At 47.4% G+C, this 20,683-nt stretch overlaps 1 protein-coding gene across 2 annotated transcripts in view; it reads left to right on the top strand.

Moving 5' to 3' along the window:
• Positions 1-20,683, top strand: part of ASB4 (ankyrin repeat and SOCS box containing 4) — a 61,035-nt gene that overhangs the window by 35,163 nt on the left and 5,189 nt on the right. For both annotated transcript variants that reach the window (XM_089315717.1, XM_008261706.5), the window contains exon 3: positions 10,662-11,152. In XM_089315717.1, coding sequence (XP_089171843.1) covers positions 10,662-11,152 — 491 coding nt within the window. The remainder of the gene's footprint in view (positions 1-10,661; positions 11,153-20,683) is intronic.

Raw genomic sequence — 20,683 nt, 5'->3', positions numbered from 1 at the left:
CAGAAAACACAAAAATAGGGAAAATGGCAAAAGCATCAGACCGAGAAGCACGTGTCTGCTTCCTGAAGCTTTCTACATGGGAGAAGCCCAGCGGAAGAGGCTGGCCCTGTGGGGTGGCTGTGACGTCCTGGGTGGGATGCCCACAGCCCGCATCAGGCTGCCTGGGCTGGATGCTGCCTGCACTTCTGACCCGACTTCCTGCGAGGCAGCACCCCAGGGCCCAAGCCGTTGGGATCCTGACACCACATGGGAGACCTATCCTTTGCTTTGGCTGAGCCACAGCTGTTGTGGACATTTGGAGAGTGACCCAGCAAATGGACCATCTCTTTCTCTCAGCCACCCTTTCAAATAGATCAATAGATGATAAAGTACTTTAAAAAAAAAAATAAATAAAAAGCCAATGGGAACAGAGAAAGGCTAGAGAGCTCTCTCTAAAGGGACAAGATGTTTCCCTGTCATTCAGAAGAGAGATGACAGCCACGGGGTTGGGGTGGGGCCTGGCTTATGCTGGGGATCCCCCTTTAGGAAGTCCTTGGGGAGCAAATCGCTCAGGCACAGCTCCCCTGGCCTCTGTCTGCCGTGGCTGCAGAAGGCGCAGGAAGAGAGCTACCCTAACAAAGGGACTTGGTGGTACAGGGTACAGGCCAGAAGTAAGTTCTCTTCCTGCAGGTTCAGAGGAATGAGAGCGCATTAGAGTCCCAGGGAGAGGTCAGCTTGCACTTGGAAATCATAAGCGAATATAGCATCTGTATTGCTCGCCTGGCCCTTTATGCGTGCTCCCATTCATCCTTACACCTATCCTGCGACGTTACTAAGTTCGTCTACACGTGGGGATAAAACACCGCGCCTTAGACTAGTTGTTTCACCGCCAAACCAGGTTTTACCGGCAGCTTGACCTCAAGGCTGAGTACTTAATTTGTCCAGTAGGTGGAGCTGCCTCCTTGTGCTACAGTCCTGTAGGTCTCCTAAGTCAGTCTCAAGACCAGGCTGGTACTTCTCTGTTGCCTTGTTCTATCCGGTGGGCTGCATGTGTAGGTCGGCGAAGCTGCCCACTCCTCAGCGCTTCCAGAACTGTGTGTCACAGCCCCCGACGAAGGGAAAACAGGTTGTTGTGATCGGTGACACTTACTCCTCCCCTGCCGCAGCCAGGTAGGACGGGGTGGGATCCTGTCAAGGGCTGGCCATGGAAAGATGAACTCCAGCGCGGTGCCTGAGAGTGGACTGCCTGGCTTCAGATTTTGCCTCTCTCATTCACCAGCAGTGTCAGTGAGGGCCAGTGTGACTTCTTTCAATCCCAGGCCGATCTGCTAAATGGGGATAATGGATAATAATCAGCGCTGACTCTGGGTGGCTCCAACAAGGGCTCATCGGTCATGTGTGGCTCTCCCCTCCACACCTGCACCTGGGTAGGCATCTTCATATTGTTCAGACAAGAGTTTCCTGAAGTCTACTGTGTTCAACAATGATTCTGGGACTGTTATGTGTTGCATTAACGGAGCTTCTTGGTCAAATGACTATGGGTAAACTCATGTTAAATTAGACTCACATTAGGATGACCCAAGTGCTTGGGCCCTACACCCCATGGGAGACCAGGAGAAGCACCTGGCTCCTGCCATCGGATCAGCACGGTGCGCCAGCTGCAGCGACCATTGGAGGGTCAACCAACGGCAAAGGAAGACCTTTCTCTCTGTCTCTCTCTCTCTCTCACTGTCCACTCTGCGTGTCAAAAAAAAAAAAAAAAAAAAAAAACCTAACAAATTAGACTCGCATTAAATTAGAGCTCCTCGCCATGGGACCTCTCAGAACCTGTCCTTTGCTCGCATCAGTTTCAGATGTTGGGGGCACGCTGAATGCACAGGTGTATTTAACCATGGGACTGTTGTTTTTGATGAATCCTCTGGTGCCCATCTGTCAGAGAGCAGACGTTGGGAAATGCTGGCTTACAGGAGAGAAGGAGACTTGTAACTTGAAGGAAGATGCACCCTGGAGCCACAAGGACCGCCCTTGACCTGTGGATCTTGGCCTTCTCTCCAGTTCCCATCCAAGGAGTTGTACCACTATGGTCGGCAGAGTACAGCCCTCCAAAGAGGCCCTGGCCTCGTCCCTGGACCTCTGAATGTGGTCCCTTTCATGAAAGGGACCTTGCCAACGTGATGGAGCTAAGATGCCTCTCCCTAAGATTCCCTTGAATTGCCAGAGTGGCCCAGTCTCTTAAGCATCAGAGGACTGATTGCGGCTGTCAGCGTGGGGAGTGCGACTAGGCAGGAAGGTCAGAGAGCAGTCTCCATTCCCCACAGCTGGCCTTGACCTGTACAGAGGAAGGAGGCCATGGGCGGAGGAATGTGGGCCGTACTGCAAGGTGCGAAAGCCAAGGCAACACGTTCTCCTGGATAGGTTTCGGAAGGAAGGCATCCCCACCGGCCCACATCTCAGCCATGGCGTTGGTTGTCAGGGTATGTGTGTCTGTGGCTGTGTTTGAGACTACGGAGAGAGAGAGGGATTTTAAGGACTTGTTTTGTGCAAGAAGGAGGTAGAAGTCCAAAATCCAGCTCACGGCGTGTGACTTGTCGGGACGTACTAGAAGCACTGGTCTCAGATGATTTGTCACCCCTTGTCTGACGTGTCTCAAAGGAGTTCACCTTGGAGTTTATGGAAAATACTCTGGCCCTGACAGCGCAGGGGAGGATGAATCAGAAAGTGCCTTTCTCGAAGAAACAGACAACTTTGAACACCTCCGCTTAATTCCGTTCTGAGTTTGAAGAGAATTGGACCCCTGCAGACCTCAGGAGGCAACGGGTGAGAGGAAGGCAGGAGGGCAAAGGTAGCAGGGGTGGGGGGGCGATAACCTCTCCCTCACTCACCCCTCCGGCTTCTCTACACCGTCCTGCAGCCACACCTCTGGTTTCCCACACATGGGCACCATGGGTCCAGCAGCCGTCCTCCTCCTCACTAGGTAAGAGCAGGAAACCTTCTCTCCAAGGTCCTGGCCAGAATCGAGGACCCAGGGGGTCTTTCTCCCTTCCTAACACAAATCACAGTTGAGCCTGAACCTCAGCCCCAGCAGCGGTGCCTTCTGCTGGCCACCGGCTGTAGGAAGAGCCCAGGAGCTCCCTGTGCACTGCTGGGCCCCTCCGTCACGGTCAAGGGTGACGGCTGCTCCAGAGCTGGGCTTTGTCACCACTGCTTTGGTTGCTGCTTCTGCCACTGAAGAACAGAGGCGCCTCGTCTCTTGGGTCATTCCTTCTCGGGCTGTTGGCTCCTGCTAAGGGAATGGCCGACTCATACGTCTCCTCCACACCGCGTCCTACCTGCTCACAGCCTGGACCATTCACTTCTGCCCCTGGGGCTGCTCCAAGCCTTCTCTGGCTTTGTGTCCAAGAATAAATAGCATTTTGTCCCCCTGGAAAGAAGAAAAAGTTCTTGCTCACTTTCTCCAAATCCATAGTCCCTTTTCTTTTCTTTTTATTAAACTTCCCCAGGATTGATCTCCTTTCCAGTTGAATGACAATAACAGTGTTCATTTCTTTCGCTGAAAAAAACCATCCCAGCCGGGAGATAGGCCTGACTTTAGGAGCCCAACAAGATTAGTGCAAAATACTGTCACCACGCTCCGTTTCCACAGTCTGAGCGATTCTGTCTTATCTGTGGTTACTTTGCAAAATTCTGATCAGGGGGTTTGTGGAATTAAAAAGATAAAAAATAAAATAAGTTGAAGGTGATGTGCTTGGTTCTTGCGTCCTGCTTGCTCTGCAGCGACCTGTCTGGAAAGATCTCCGTTCTTTAAGGTTGAGCAAATGAAGAATAAACAACATGATAATAAACATGGGCTCTCGGAGACAAGCTGCTTCCCGTGGGATGAGAAAGCAATATTCTGAGCAGTTGGGAGATAAGCTTTGTTATGAAAAAGATTGGCTTCAGGAGACAGAAGGCAAGAGTTTGTGCTATTTGCTTCCTGTTTTGGATATGGTTAACACACACACACACACACACACACAGGTAGAAGTAACTATGAGAACAGAGCAAGTGTAAAATGGTTTGTGTTACTAAGCATTAGAAGTGTGTATAGGGCCAAGCTGTTTGTTCTTCCCTGTGTTTCGATGTTGGCAGATCCCCCAGGCCCAGCTGAAGATGTCCTTTCCCCACCTGAACTCCAACCTGCCTGATCCCAGTTAACCATGGCTTCTAAGGCAGCCATGCTCTGTGTAAGGGCTGTTCCGTCAACAACAGACCACGTATTACCACAGTGGTCTCAAACGACTTGCAGAGCTAACGTGATTCCTATCACCTAATATTTTCTTGTACCTTTTCTATGCTTAGGTGTGTTTGGATATACACTTAGCTTGGGGTTACACTTGACTGTGGTGTTCAGTGCAGTAGCATGCTGTACAGGTTTGCAGTGTAGAGGCAATAGGCTATACCACAAAGCCTGTGTGTAGTAGGTCAGTCAGGTGACACACTCACCTAACAGCCATTTCTCAGCATGGGTATCTGGTGTTAAGCAATGTGTGACTGTGAAGTCAGTGACATTAGCTGTCCTGTTCACTAACCTAGTCCCAGAGCCTAGGACAGTGGATGGCGCAGAGTGGGGCTCTATCAATACTTATTCTGGGTCCACTGCCATAACCAATGTCAAAGCGTTTCCTCACCCAACAGGAGCTCTGCACTGCACCATCAGCAAGCAGCCCTCCCACCCTCCAGTCCCTACTCCCAACAACCACCAGTCTGCCTCTGGCTCGGTGGACTTGCTCGTCCTGGATTTCTCATATACATGGAATCTGATACTAAGTGGTCTTCCGTGTTGGACTTCTTTCACTTGGCATAGTGTTTCTAACGCCTCTTGAAACAATGAAATCAAATACATCACTCCTTCCTTCTTTTTTATTAATGAATGGCATCCCCTTGCATGGAGACACCACATTTTATTCATCCTCTCATCAGTTGATGGACATTTGGGTTAAAAAAAATACTTGATGGCTAAGTTTACTTGGTGCAGTAAAGATTAAATTTTCAATTTTAACATTGCTGTTACATCTGACATAAACTTATGTGATGATAAAAAAGCTGTGAACATTTATGTACCTGTTTTTGTGTGGACCTATTTCTCCAGATGGGAATACTAAGAACGCTGGAATTGTGGGATCCTATGGTAACACTGTGTTTGACTTTTTAAAGACTCACATACTGTTTTCCAGAGTGCTGGCTTTGCTTTATACTTCCATGATTAGTGTACATCCTTGCCAATGGTGATTATTATCTTTTCATTTTTTTTTTTGACAGGCAGAGTGGACAGTGAGAGAGAGAGACAGAGAGAAAGGTCTTCCTTTTGCCGTTGGTTCACCCTCCAATGGCCGCCGCGGCCGGCGCGCTGCGGCCGGCGCACTGCGCTGATCCAATGGCAGGAGCCAGGAGCCAGGAGCCAGGTGCTTCTCCTGGTCTCCCATGGGGTGCAGGGCCCAAGCACCTGGGCCATCCTCCACTGCACTCCCTGGCCACAGCAGAGAGCTGGCCTGGAAGAGGGGCAACCGGGACAGAATCCGGCGTCCCGACCGGGACTAGAACCCGGTGTGCCGGCGCCGCTAGGCGGAGGATTAACCTAGTGAGCCGCGGCGCTGGCTTAGCTTTTCATTTTTTATCATAGCTTTCCTAGTGTGTATGAAACTATGGCTTTGATTTGTATTTTAATGGTGGGTAAGGAAGGATATTAAGTAATTTTTGTGTATCAATGACCATTTGTATTTTTTTGGTGGATATATCTGGTCAAATACTTTTCCTGTTTTTATTTTAAACTTTTTTCTTAAAGACAATGGGACAGAAAGAGAAAGAGCATCTGATAGTTCACACATGAACTCATGTAGGTGGCAGGGACCCAGCATGTTAGCCATCACCTGCTGCCTCCCTAAAGTATATTAGCAGGAAGCTAAGGTAGACACTGAATCAGTCAGCATGTTTTATTTGCTTGTGTCACTGTAGCCCATAGTAACTCAACTCAACTCAGCTATGGTGGAAATAACTCATGTTCACCAATATTTAGGTCTTTACCCTGCAGGCTCACAGGAGACCACACTTGCTGGTCTCACTGCATTCAGCAGGCTTATGCCTCTTCTACTAATGCCATGTGAACATAAGAAATAAGACTCACTGCTAGACTCAGGCAGTGAGGAGGAATGTGAGGTTTTAAGTCTGTTTCTCCCCATGTATTGGGATAGTGAGGGAAAATTCAGGTGGAGGTGGTAAAGCAGTAAGACCGAGGCGGCGTGGATTCCTGAGAGCTCAACTCAGGACTTTGGCTCTGGATTGCCCCTGGAGCCATAAAGCATTAGAGTGGGTGAGGCTGAGAAATAAGTGTTTGTGGCTTTAAGCCACTGGGATTTGAGTGTCATCACAAGAGTATAATGTGTTTGATCTTACATTTAAGCCGTGGGAAAAATTAGAACATACTGGCAATCAAGGTAGAGTCGAATGACCTGGTCAAAGGTCAAAGGTAAGACAGAGATGCAGCTGGGCAGGTCCAGCAGGGTGGAGACGGGAACCCACTGCGGGACAGTCCAGTGAAAATGTTGGTAGTGATGGTACAATCTGCCCCAGAAAGTTTAGGAATCGTGAGTGTGAACATATGAGATAGCTTTGCAAGATGACATCAGGACAGAGGTAAATGAAACACAAAGCCACATGCAAATGTGTTCAGTGAAAATGCGAGAGTCATGGGAGTTTGTGACATTATAGGTAAGAAGGGATAAAGAGTAATCTACTGGGTGACACAAACCATAAATGCTGGCATCCCGCATGGGTGCCAGTCTGAATTCCAGCTACCCCACTTTCAATCCAGCTCCCTACTAATGGCCTGGGAAAGCAGCAGAGAATGGCACAAGTGGTTGGGCCCCTGCTAGCCATGTGGGAAACCTGGAAATAAGCTCTTGGCTCCTAATTTCGGGACTGGCCCAGCCCCAGCTGCTGGGACCATCTGGGGAGTAAACCCAACTAATGGAAGACCTCTCTCTCTCTCTCCTACTCTCTCTCCATCTCTCTCCCTCTCTCACTGTAACTCTGCCTTTCAAATAAATAAATAAATCTTTTTTAAAAAGGTGATTGTTCTTATTGATCTGAATGAAGTTCTCAACTCCAGACCCTAGCACATGTGAGTGTTAGAGAAATGGGAACTTAAGGGAAATGCTATTTCACCCAAGATTTCATTTAAGAGAAGACTGTGGAAGATGGAAGAAAATATATTTGCCTTAGATTGCAGGCTGAAAGGGCAAAATTGAAACTAGAACAAAGCAGCCAACTGAAAATATGCTTTGGTGACAGTTAATAACAAACTTGACACTGTGCCACATCACATCCTTGACAAAGAAGCGGGCTGGGAAAACACTTCCAGGACACTCAGAAAATGCCCTGAATAGGAAAAGAGAGATCCAGCCTTTGAATAATAGATGTTTCTCAAGATCCTTACTGTTTAATAATAAGTGAGATAATATCAGTAAAACTTTTAGAGAATGCTCAAAAACAGCTGAAGGAACCAAGCTCGCTAACACCTTAACTTCAGACCGCTTTTCTCCAGAGTTGTGGAAGAGTAGGGTTCTGTTGTTTAAACCGACCCAGTGTGTGATGCTTTATTGTGGTAGCTCTTGGAAACTTTATATTTTAGCACTGAAATATGTTTTAAATATTTTATTTTATTTATTTGAAAGACAGAGTTACAGAGGCAAAGAAAGAGAGAGAGAGGGAGAGAGAGGTCTTCATCTGCTGGTTCACTCCCCAAGTGGCTGCAATGGCTGGAGCTGCGCCGATCCGAAGCCAGGAGATGATGCTTCTTCCAGGTCTCCCACATGGGTGCAGGGGCCCAAGAACTTGGGACATCTTCTACTGCTTTCCCAGGCCCTAGCAGAGAGTTGGATTGTAAGTGGAGCTGCTGGGACTCGAACCAGTGCTCATATGGGATGACGGCACTGCAGAAGGCAGCTTTACCCACTATGCCACAGCACCAGTCCCAACACTAAAATATTTTTAAGCTTTTAAATTATTTTACTTATTTGAAAGGCAGACACACACAGAGAGAGAGAGAGGGAGAGAGAGAGAGAGAGAGAGAGACCCCCCTCCCCCGAGTTTCCATTCATTAGTTCACTCTCCAAATGCTTGCAATAGCTGGGATTGGGTCAGGCCAAAGCCAAGATGCTGGAACTCAGTCCAGGCCTCCTATATGGGTGGCAGTGATCCAAGTACTTGAGCCATCACTTCTGCCTCCCAGGGTGCACATTAGTGGGAAACTGGATCAGAATCAGAACCAGAACTCACGTCCACCTCTCAAAAATATTTTTAAATTATTGAGAATTTATATTGCTGGTCTCTAATTTCTTGAATAAATCACAAAGTCTAAAAAGTAGTCACATTCTCCTATTTTGTTGATTCCTTGGAAAAGTCATTCTCGAAGACAGGCTTCAAGTCTAAAAACAAGGAGCTGCTATTGCGAGGCAGGAACTCTGCAGGCTGTGTACTTGCAGGAGAGGTGCAGGGGCGAAAGTCAGCCTCCAAGTCCATTGGAAAGTCGACGGGGAGGGTTGTCCCAGTTGACCTGCAAAGGTTCACTCAGACGCTTTGCTTCTGTCCTGGCTGGACCCGCTGCAGTGCTGGAGCTGCCTCACAGGTGGCCCCTGGGAAGATGCTCTTACCTGCCCCGTGTCATCCCCGAGCAGAGCCGGCATGAAGGAGACCTCAGCAGGGCTCCCCAGGGCAGAAGACTGATGATCTTTGGTTTTAATTCTGCTGTCTGCGATTCTGCAGTGCAGAAAGGCTCGGGGTTTAAATAGCAGTGCATTTTATATTTTATATATTTTTTTTATTTATTTATTTTTTGACAGGCAGAATGGACAGTGAGAGAGAGAGACAGAGAGAAAGGTCTTCCTTTGCTGTTGGTTCACCCTCCAATGGCCGCCGTGGCCAGCGCGCTGCAGCTGGCGCACCGCGCTGATCTGATGGCAGGAGCCAGGAGCCAGGTGCTTTTCCTGGTCTCCCATGGGGTGCAGGGTCCAAGCACCTGGGCCATCCTCCACTGCACTCCCTGGCCACAGCAGAGAGCTGGCCTGGAAGAGGGGCAACCGGGACAGAATCCGGCGCCCCGACCGGGACTAGAACCCAGTGTGCCGGAGTCGCTAGGCGGAGGATTAGCCTAGTGAGCCGCGGCGCCAGCCAAAACAGCAGTGCATTTTAGACACCTTGCCGGGTGTCCCACAGGACGCTGGCTTCTTACACCAGCGCTGCCTTTCCCAGATGTTCCCCAATGGGTCAGAGCGTGCCGTCACTCAAGGCGTGAACAAGCAACACGCTGAGGGCACATTTGAGACTGAACAAAATGCAGTGTTCTTCCTCTGGTGTGTTCTAGATTTCATATCTAAAAGACAGTCAAATACAGAAAAGCTTCCCTCTAGAAAAGGACCAACGAGGTGATAAGGGGTTTGGAAGCCAAGCTGTCTGCTCTCAGATCAGAGTTCTTCTCATTGCTAGTGGGGTGTGCTTCGGGGGAAATTATTAACCTCCCCAAGTACGAATTTCTTCATCTGTAAAATTAGGATAAAAACTGCTCCTATTGCAAAAGATTGCTGTGAAAATTCGATGAGGCAATATATTAAAAGCATTTAGCTCAGAGTGTTGCATGTGGTTAAGTGCTTAATAAATATTACTTTCTGCAATTATAATAATAACAATAATAAAAGTCTCTTCAGATTTATACTTAAAGCAGCTATAAAAGTTTCCAGTGGAACTGATTATAGTGCTGGTCCCCACAGGGGTCATTCAGTTCACCCCATTAAATTAGGCAGAAAAGGAAAATTTCAGGTTTTCAAACTGACTGTTCTAGTACTTAACATTCTCTATAAGAAAAAAAAATGTATTTCAGTTTCCTGGTGTGTTAAATAAGTGGGTTAAATTTGGTAATTTCTAAGGAGCTTTCCAGCACAAAACAATTCATATTTCTATTATCCTTTGTCAATCATAAATCAAATGTGTTATGGTCTCTGAATCATTTTCTTTCTTTCAGTTAACATTTCTGTTATACTTACTGGCTTATACTTCTTTCAGTATAAAATATGATCTTTAGGCTAGCTTGGGAGTAAACTCTGTTTGTCTGTGTTTGTTTCCCGTTGTATTGGAAGGAAGCCTCATCGATGTGGATGGCTCTAATACTGTAACTTCAGTCAAAGTGCAGGGCAGTTTCCCCACACTAAGGTTTGCATCAAGCTTTTAGGTTTCCCTGCTTTGCAGCAGGAGAAAAGCAGTCACAATGATTGATAATGGTTAAAGCCCTTATATCAACTTCCAAGGCCGCTAAACTTTATTTTAAATCATATTGGCTATATTGTTGATAAGAGTTATTTTGTTATAGAAGTCAGGGGTATTTCCAAGTCCGCAAGTAAGAACTAAGGTTCAGCAATGGCAGCCTTCTAGAGGAACCCTTTGTTCTTTGCTCCGGCTACAGTTGCTGGTTGTTTCCAAGGAGTGATTTCCAGGGGGTCCGGAGATGGAACTTGGTGCTGGTGGCAGCGGCGACTAATGCGCGTTTGCAGAGGCTGAAAGACAATCAATGAGAACGATCTTGTTCAACGAACTTTGGGTGCAATGGCAGAGAAATATGCTAAACCTTTTTATCCCCCCTCCACACACACACACAGGGGCCAACGTGAACATGAAGACCAACAACCAGGACGAGGAAACCCCTCTGCACACGGCTGCCCACTTCGGGCTCTCGGAGCTCGTGGCCTTCTACGTGGAGCACGGCGCCGTGGTGGACAGCGTGAACGCGCACATGGAGACGCCGCTGGCCACCGCCGCCTACTGGTCCCTGCGCTTCAAGGAGCAGGAGTACAGCCGCGAGCACCACCTCATCTGCCGCACGCTGCTCGACCACAAGGCCGAGGTCAACGCCCGGGACGACGACTTTAAGTCCCCGCTGCACAAGGCGGCCTGGAACTGCGACCACGTACTCATGCACATGATGCTGGAAGCGGGCGCCGAAGCCAACCTCATGGATATCAACGGCTGCGCCGCCATCCAGTACGTGCTGAAGGTCACGTCGGTGCGACCGGCCGCCCAGCCCGAGATCTGCTACCAGCTGCTGCTGAACCACGGGGCCGCGCGCATCTACCCGCCGCAGTTCCACAAGGTGAGTCAGCAGGGAGGCCGAGGCTAGCCCTGCCCGAGGTCTAACCTGGGCTGGCTTGAGGCTTGAGTCCTTGCGTCTTCTATTTGGCCCTTCACGTCCACACCGAACACCAGCTAGCTCTTCCCTCTGTACAAGTTTGTATGAAGTCAGGGCCCGGGAGCCAGGAATGAGAGCAAGAGTGCTGAATAAATTTTACCATCTTGTCCACGCACAGGGAATGGTTTCCTGGGACGCTGGGTTAAGTCTGTCCGACAGACACACAGACACACATTTGCCGTCTTCTAAGAATGTCTGATCTAAAGATGATTCGGGTTGTTTCAGAATTAGCTTGTAGCCAGGAAAGGGCTACCCGATTTTCCAGTTTACTGAAAGCTAACATTTGTTCGGCAGTAATAATTGTATTTATTGTGTATATTGAATTGCGCACCCAGTTACAAGCCCCCTGGATTTGGTGATTAACTCACCTAATTCTTACAACAAGGTAAGGTAGGATGGAAGGAGAGAGGTTAAGTGACTGCCCTGGCTCCCACACAGTGCCTGCACCGGGGTTCAGCCTTAGCTAATCCCTTCCAGCCTCTATTCCTATCTTAGGTGACCACTCTGCACAGCCTCTTTTCAAGAACTTTGATTGATAACCTCCAGTGGGCTGGCAGGGACCAGATGCTAACAACAGTGATCTGACTAAGACATGGTACCCTGAAGGAGCTTGGAATCTAGTGGGAGAGACAGACATGGGAATGGATAACTTGCGTCAGCCGTGGTAAATGGTGTGGTAGGGGAGTACAGGGTGCTATGGGAGCAGGGGATAGAGAGGAAGTTTTTCATTAAGTTAATGAAAGGAATGCATTTGGAAGCCAAAATGTGGTTCATTTTAAAAGAAACGTGTAAAATGATGCCGTGTTTTACATTTCCCTCGATTCTAAAAATTTAGCAAGCATGGAGAAGTTTGAGATACAAACCAGCTAACCACTGAAAAGGAAGCAACAGACACTTCATTGATTCACAACTGGGTTCTGCCCGTGACCTTGGTAAAATGTCAGGGCCCACGTGAGGACCTGCAGTGAGGGTCAGAAGAAAGTTCCACTGAGAACTGACAGGTGGTGCACCTGCTCAGAGCAGATTCCCCAGGGACACCTTGGAGCGCATTCAGACAAAGACAGTAAGGCTTCAGCGGCCTGTGACCTCAGGGAGGAATTTTCCTTTGGTTCTCAGTATTTAATGGGCGATGAAATAACTTTCCCCTTAAATTTTGTGTGTTTGTGCGTGTGTGTGTGTGTATGTGCGCGTGTGTGTATGTGTAAAGTTCAAAATGTCTTGGAACTTTCTAAAAATTTTTATAGAAAATTCCAGATGATCGTGATTAGGAAGAATAGAATAATAATAATAATGTCACAGTAACTGTCCTTTGTTAAAATCTAAATAGGCTCCACAAAGACAACTTTATTGTATTTTTATAATTTTATTTTTATAACAGCCTCTGAGGTATGCGCTGACAGATCCTCACTTAAGAAGTGGGTAAGCTAAAGCTACTAATGTTGAGGTATTTCCGCACCATAGGAAGTAAGCGGTCAAATTCACTTATTCGCTTACTTCACAAATATCTGCTGAACACCTGGCAGCTTCCAGGCATTGTTCTACTTTCTGCAAACAGAACAGTTGGTCAAATAAAGACGCTTATGGGAGATACTTTCTGGTAGGAAACAGAAAACAAACAAAAACAATAATTAGCAAATAAATATACTCCGATGCCTTAGGTACAATGAAGGAAAATAAAGTAGGACGAAGAAAATAAGAGGGGGCCGGTGCTGTGGCATAGCGGGTAAAGCCGCTCCCAGCAGTCCTGGCTGCTCCACTTCGATCCAGCTCTCTGCTGTGGCCTGGGAAAGCAGTACAGGATGGCCCAAGTCTCTGGGCCCCTACACCCACGTGGGAGACCTGGAAGAAGCTCCAGGTTCCTGGCTTTGGATCGGTCTAGCTTTGGCTGTTGTGACCACTTGGGGTGTGAACCAGCAGATGGAAGTCTCTCTCTCTCTCTCTCTCTCTGTCTGTCTCTGCCTCTTGTAATTCTGCCTTTTAAATAAATAAATCTTAAAAAATTTTAAAAAAAGAAAATAAGAGAACACCACATTTGGGATGTGTATGTGTGTGTGGTATTTATATAAGTGGACTAGATCAAGAAGTAGCAATCAATGTGAATGCTTGGGTGCAGGGAGAATGCTCCAGGCTAAAGGAAAAGCAGTTGCAAGGGTCCTGAGGCAGGAGAGGGCTAGGCAAGTTTGAGGATGAACTAAGAAGCCGGAGGGGCTGCAGTGCAGGGAACCAGTGGGAGGAGTGACGGAGGTCTGTTTCTGAGAGGCTCACAGACCCCGTAGGCCGGGAGGATCTTGCCGATGTTTACCTCTGGATGAGAGAAGTCACTGGAATCTTTTTGAGTGGAAAAAATATAAAAACACCCTTTTGATTGCCTTTTTGAGAAAAAATGCAGTGAGGGGTGTGCAAATATTACATGTAATCAAAATGATTGCTGTAATCCAAATAAGAGACAAGGGTGGCTGAGACCCACTGTGGACATGTGAGGGTGGTTATTAGTGGTCAGAGTCAGGTGTTTTCTGAAGGAGCAGAAGGAGATTCAGGTGTTTTCTGAAGGTGTTTCCTGAGGAGTGCACAAGAAATAGAAGAGGACCACTGGGCGAGCCAAGTCCCTTAAAGGGCAGTGGTCGTGGACTTGGTCCAGATGAGGTCTGTCTGGCTCCGTAGACTGAGATTTATGGTGTAGTTGCTTCTGTTGCTTTTTTTGTTGATGTAGTACTCAGGAAATAGAACCAAGCCTAAAGGATTGCAAGAGAAGGCGAGCTCTGAAGAGGTCCATTTTGTCTGCTTCTTAAGGCTAGAGGCAGAAATCGTGTACGGCTCCTGTCTGTGAACCCACTGAAGGCAGGTGCCACTGCACACTCTTCCCTGGGTCTCACTTTGATTTTGGACATTTGTACTCATCTATTTTTTGGTTAATTATTTAACTAATCCTGTTGTTCTTATTCATAATCCATACCATCTCTATGTATCCTAACAATTTAAAAAATATTTATTTTTTTTTAACTTTTATTTAATGAATATAAATTTCCAAAGTACAGCTTATGGATTACAATGGCTTCCCCCTCATAACGTCCCTCCCACCCACAACCCTCCCCTTTCCCACTCCCTCTCCCCTTCCATTCACATCAAGATTCATTTTCAATTCTCTTTTACAGAAGATCGGTTTAGCATACATTAAGTAAAGATTTCAACAGTTTGCTCCCACACAGAAACATAAAGTGAAAAATACTGTTTGAGTACTAGTTGTAGCATTAAATCTCAATGTACAGCACACTAAGGACAGAGATCCTACATGAGGAGTAAGTGCACAGTGACTCCTGTTGTTAACAAATTGACACTCTTGTTTATGGCATCAGTAATCACCCAAGGCTCTTGTCATGGGCTGCCAGGGCTATGGAAGCCCCCTGAGTTCACTGACTCTGATCATATTTAGACAAGGCCATGGTCAAAGTGGAAGTTCTCTCCTCCCTTCAGAGAAAGGTACCTCCTTCTTTGATGACCCATTCTTTCCACTGGGATCTCACTCGCAGAGATCTTTCATTTAGGTTTTTATTATTTATTTGTTTATTTCAAAGGTAGAGTGACAGAGACCAAGGGAGAGAGAAAGAAGGTGAGATCTGCTGGTTTACTCCCCAGTGGCCACAGCTGACTCTGGCTTAGATTGGAGGAAGCAGGTTTCTGTGAAAATAGCTAAAATACCCCTTCTTGTTCCCTTTTAAGATACACGTTAGGCTGACACTGTGGCTCACTAGGCTAATCCTCCACCTGCAGCGCCAGCACCCCGGGTTCTAGTCCCCGTTGGGGCGCTGGATTCTGTCCCGGTTGCCCCTCTTCCAGGCCAGCTCTCTGCTGTGGCCAGGGAGTGCAGTGGAGGATGGCCCAAATGCTTGGGCCCTGCACCCACATGGGAGACCAGGAGGAAGCATGTGGCTCCTGGCTTCAGATCGGCACAGCGCGCCAGTCGCAGCAGCCATTTGGGAGAGGGTAAACCAACAGAAAAAGGAAGACCTTTCTCCCTCTCTCTCTCTCACTGTCTAACTCTGTCTGTCAAAAAAAAAAAAAAAAATCCATGTTAGGGAGAATGGGTCTTTCAATCAATTTCTATTCTCCAATAAGATATCTTGCAATTGGGGGGAGGTTCCCAGATCCTTTTGACAAAGGCAGCTCTCCAAGAGACACCAGCCGAGAGTGTTAAGGCCAGAGGCATATGGACTGTGGCTGAGATCTTGGCTTGGCCACTTCATTGTTGTATGAATTTTGAAAACATCCATTAATCTGTCAGATTACAAGTTTTTCATCTGAAAAGCAGAAGTAAGAATATGAACTTGGAGGAGTTATCTGAGCAGTAAGTGGGTGACCCAGGACAACAATCCAGAAGTGGTGCTCAAGCAAAGTATTTCCTTGGCTTCTACTCTGAAAACGTGTCTTTGGCCCCGGGTAAGATGTCCTTCCTTGGTAGCCCAGTGTGTTACAAGGAAAATTTTGTTCACTGTTAGGATTTTTTATTCAGTTCTGTATGCTCCTCCAGGTTCCTCTAGTTTGGCTGTTGGCTAAAGAGATTTACAGTAGAGTTGGCTACTGGAAGATGGCTGTAGTGTAAACATTTTTGTTGCCACCCAACAGACTGTAAGAGAGCTGGCTCCCTTCCAAAGGAAAGCTAAAGAAAAACTGTTCCATTTACTATGCAGATGTTCCAAAGTGATTTAGAACACCTACTCCACAGCCCGACTTTGCACAGAAAAAGTCATCTTTACGACAAGTAAAAGACTGACTCATTTATCCAGAAGATAAAGTGATTTGTTCTCTTGTGGGTGGGGAATTCAGGTTCCTTATTTACAAGGAACAAGGTCAGAGCTGAAGATTCTGTCTTCCAAATACAAAGCAAATTTGTAGAGGGTGTATTTCACTGAAAGCCAATGTATAAATTACATAAGCAAGGGAAAAAAGAGAATTATAGGATCTGCAGTTGCTTTCCAGGGTACAAAAGGACATTTGATTTTTTTTTTCTCCCAGCATAATTCAGAAGGAAGTGACACCCTAGGGAGCCAAGGTTGGGTTTTCTTGTAGGGCAAGAAAGATATTTTTCTAGGAGAGAAGAGGAAGGTGAGAGTTTGGGGGAAGTAAAGATGATTTCTGTTGTTGAACGGTACTGTCTGTGAAGCCCAAGGTACAAACCTTTCCCTCTGATCTTGAAGTATCTTTCAACACACAAGGACCAGGTAGCCTGAGAATTTCTTTACCAAGTGTCTTACAGGTGGCACTCTGATTGGAAGAGTGTCAGGGAGACCTTATCTTGAATTTGTTTGTTCGTAGATGGTGTGTATATCTACACATCTGGCAGTTCAGTGATGAGGTGTCTAGAACCTTCTTCAGTTGTCCAGTTATCCTTCCATGAAGTGGGGGTAGGGGTGCCAAAGATTCAGAGCTGCAACTGCGCTGCTTCCCTGGCATGCAAAGGCAAAGGGGCTCCTCCCTTCAGGGTCTGCCGCAGCCCAGTGGCACTTGGTGATTCAGGTTCCTGTCAGTGATGATTCAAAATTTGTTATCTCCTAAGGCTATTTTGTTGTTGTTTTCTGGTGAAATAGTTCCCGAGGCCTCAAGATGTGTCCAGCAGCCTTCGTTCCGGAAAGAGGCAGAAATGACTGTTGTGGTGCTGTCAGGCTAAGTGGAGCCTTTCACGCTCCAAGAACCAAGTCTTTGGTCAGCAGAAAACTCAGCGGTCAGTGCATCAGCAGAAACGAATGACACAGTGGGAGCTTTGGACTTTGTGCACCTAAAGACTTTACAAAGTCGGCCGGCACCGCGGCTCACTAGGCTAATCCTCCGCCTAGCGGTGCTGGCACACCGGGTTCTAATCCCGGTCGGGGCGCCAGATTCTGTCCCGGCTGCCCCTCTTCCAGGCCAGCTCTCTGCTGTGGCCCGGGAGTGCAGTGGAGGATGGTCCAAGTGCTTGGGCCCTGCACCCCATGGGAGACCAGGATAAGTACCTGGCTCCTGCCATCGGATCAGCGCGGTGGGCTGGCTGCGGCGGCCATTGGAGGGTGAACCAACGGCAAAGGAAGACCTTTCTCTCTGTCTGTCTCTCTCACTGTCCACTCTGTCTGTCAAAAAAAAAAAAAAAAAAAGAAAAAAGACTTCAGAAAGTCAAGATTTGGAGCCAGATAACACTTTTTTTTAACCCTAACCACTTTTTTTTTTTTTAAATGTGGAGTCATACTGACCTAGGTTTGACTACTGACTGCACTGCTTACTAACTAAGTGACCCAGAGTTTAAATTTTCTCAGCCTTTGATTTTTAAGTCTGCTAACTGCACATAATGACAAGACTTAGCTCATGGAGTTGTTGAAAATTGAGCAAGCTAAAGTATGTGAAGAGGCAACATAGTCCCGGGCATATGGCATATAGCAAATCCTCAAATGATGGTGGCTGTTATCCTTTTTCCTCCTTCCTCCCTCTTGCCTGTAAGGGTTTCTGACTTGGTGGACAGTGATCCACTACCTTTTCTCTTTGGAATAATTTGGAGTACAGACAAGCCCCATTGCCGGAGCCAGCACGTACTTGGATGGTGTCTGGTCTCCAGCTCCATCTCGCCTTTTCATCAGGGCATCTTTTGTGCCATTTTTTTTTTTTTTACTGAGATTAACACATTACAATGAGATACCTTCTGCTCGTTATCTGTCCATTCCCCAATTAGTGGGCCCTTCCAACCTCCCTCTATCAAGGGAGCCCCTGTCTGTCCTTGACCTTGGCCTTCAGAGTTGTCTCCTTTGTGTCTGATTACTGTTGAGCTCTGTTTATTCTTCCTACAGCCGCAATTGCCTTCATCCCTAGGACTAACGCCTGCGTTAAGCAGGAAGCTGTCTGCTCCCTCCCCTTCTGCCTCCGAACTGAACTGCTCTCTGCCCTTGATTTGCTTGTTTTCTCCTTTGTGCCTTTGCTCACGGTGCTCAGGGGACACTGGGTGATCTTTAAGTTAGTGTTTTATTATTTACTGACTTATATTGCTCTCTAATTCTTTTAAATACCTGTGGCTTTTCTGTTCAACCAGGTTGTAAACTCCTTGAAGACAAAATACAGGTCATAAACTTCTGAGAATTACCATCATAGCACTAAACACAGTGCTCAATAAAAGCTTCTTAATGGATGCATAGATTGAACGTAACTCTGCTTGTTAAGAATTCGTTAATATCCACCTATTTCTTGCCAAGTCAGTGCTGAGGTCTGCAGACCAGCAAATAAGATGTGCTGTCAGCTGGCTCCATCTCACCTGTTCCTGACATGGGCCCTCCTTTCAGATAGATCTCTTTAATATGAACACACACACACACACACACACATATCCAACTGGATATTAAACTGATGATCTTTTTGCCTCAATTTTGCCCGAGACCCCAAGATGTCATGTACTTACTATGCTACACTGAAATACGCATGCTAGATCAGCTAGGAAGAACTAGTAAAGGAAGTAGGGAAAACCCAGATTTGTGAGCCTTTTCCCAGCAACAGTGGTTTGGGGTCGCGATAGACTGGGAAATTACAAAGGATTCTTTGGAGTACGTTGTTGAAGTATAGGGCAGCCTCCCTTCTAATGTGAAGGGTGGGAGCTTTCTCTTCTCACACTCAGTGTGAGGAGCTTTAAGAAGACTCAAGAGGGGCCTGCATTATGGTACAGCAGGTAAAACCACCACCTGCGATGCTGGCGTTCCATATGGGCACTGGTTGGTCTCCTGGATCCTCCACTTCTGATCCATCTCTCTCCTAGTGGCCTAGGAAAGCAATAGAAGATGGCCCAAATGCTTGGGCCCCTGCCACCCATGTGGGAGACCTGGATGAAGTTCCTAGCTTTGGCCTGGCCTAGCCCTGGCCATTGCACCCATCTGTGGGAGTTTATCAGCAAATGGACAATTTCTCTCCCCGCCTCTCTCCGTCTATCTCTGTATCTCTAACTTCCAAATAAAATACATAAATCTTTTTTTAAGATTTATTTATTTATTTGAAAAGCAGAGTTACACACAGAGAACAGGAGAGGCAGAGAGAGAGAGAGAGAGAGAGAGAGAGTCAGTTTTCTATCTGCTGGTTTACTCCCTAAATGACTGCAACAGCCAGAGCTGAGCTGATCAGGATCCTCTTCCAGGTCTCCCACATGGGTGCAGGGGCCCAAGGACTTGGGCCATCTTCTACTGCTTTCCCAGCCCATAGTGGAAAGCTGGATTGGAAGTGGAGCATCTGATACTCAAACCAGTGCCCACATGGGATGCCGGCACTGCTACGCCACAGTGCTGGCCCAATACATAAATCTTTGAAAAAAGATTTTTCTCTGTCTCTCTCATTCTCTCTGTGACTCTTTCAAAATAAATAATAAATCTTTTTTGAGAAGACCCAGTAGAGCTTGATTTGTGTTCTCTGAAGTTTCAAGGGAAAAGAGGGACTGATACGTAACTCATGATGAGAAATTTAGTAAGAACAAGTCTGTGGTTAGAGCTTGCCTACCAGGCAGCAAAGGAGCGAGAGGTGATTAGGTTGGGAGTCAGGACGCTGTCCTCAGTGGCAGGACAGAGGTCAGGTTCCCACAGACAAGGTGTGGGCGCTCTGGAGAGCCAGCAGGGGTCGGTTTGAAACGAAAATAGGCCACATCCAAGGGACTTCCAGAGCCACTTCCATCCGAGCAGAAAGAACGTGGAGGAGTTCTGGGTAGGACGGGGGTTAAAGATGAGAAGTATTGTCCTTGTCTGTGAGGTGGGTATTCCACAGTGGGGGTTGCAGAGAACATTGTGGACGGCAGCAGTGTGACATCACGCTTGTAGTGAGCTCCGTTTATTCTTCCTGCAGCCACAATTGCCTTCATCTTGCTTGTGCCAACCGAGATCTTTGCTCCCTGTTTCCTCTCTCATCCAAACCCAGGGCAGTGCAGGGGTGCACATGGGGAGAATAAGTGGAGAAGACAAGTTGGGGAAGTGGAGAAGTCCACTGAGATGTTGCTTTTCTTTTGAACCAATTCTGCCAGTCCTGGTATCCAACAATTCAGCTCATACCTGTGGGGAGCAGCCCGGACTGGACTGAGTTACTGGAATTAAGACTTATTCTATGCATCTGCTCTCCCACAATATGGCGCTGGGAGAGAAGTAAACAGCTTCCGCACAGCTGCCTCCAGTTCAACTAATAAACTGTAGGACTTGCTCCCGATTGGAGGAGAGCAGCGTACTCGGCGTGTGGGCAGCCGAGTTGGGATTGGCGGAGGAGGACTATAAAGGAGGAGAGAGACGGCATGCACCGGGAACATCTAAGGGGAACATCTGAGGGAACACCTGTGCAGCCCCTCAGAGAGCCGGCCGGCGGTGTGCTGCTCCCCTGCGGAAGTGGGGAATGTGGCCAGGGGGAACTGCCCTTCCACGGAGGTGGAAGGGATAGTAGCCAACCCGGGAAGAACCAGCAGCAAAC

The sequence above is a fragment of the Oryctolagus cuniculus genome, chromosome 16 (genome assembly GCF_051225735.1).
Source record: "Oryctolagus cuniculus isolate XC-2025 breed Fujian yellow rabbit chromosome 16, ASM5122573v1, whole genome shotgun sequence".
In the NCBI taxonomy this organism is placed as follows: Eukaryota; Metazoa; Chordata; class Mammalia; order Lagomorpha; family Leporidae; genus Oryctolagus; species Oryctolagus cuniculus.
Note: the sequence above shows the minus strand (reverse complement) of the source record. Positions and strands in the feature narration are given on the sequence as shown.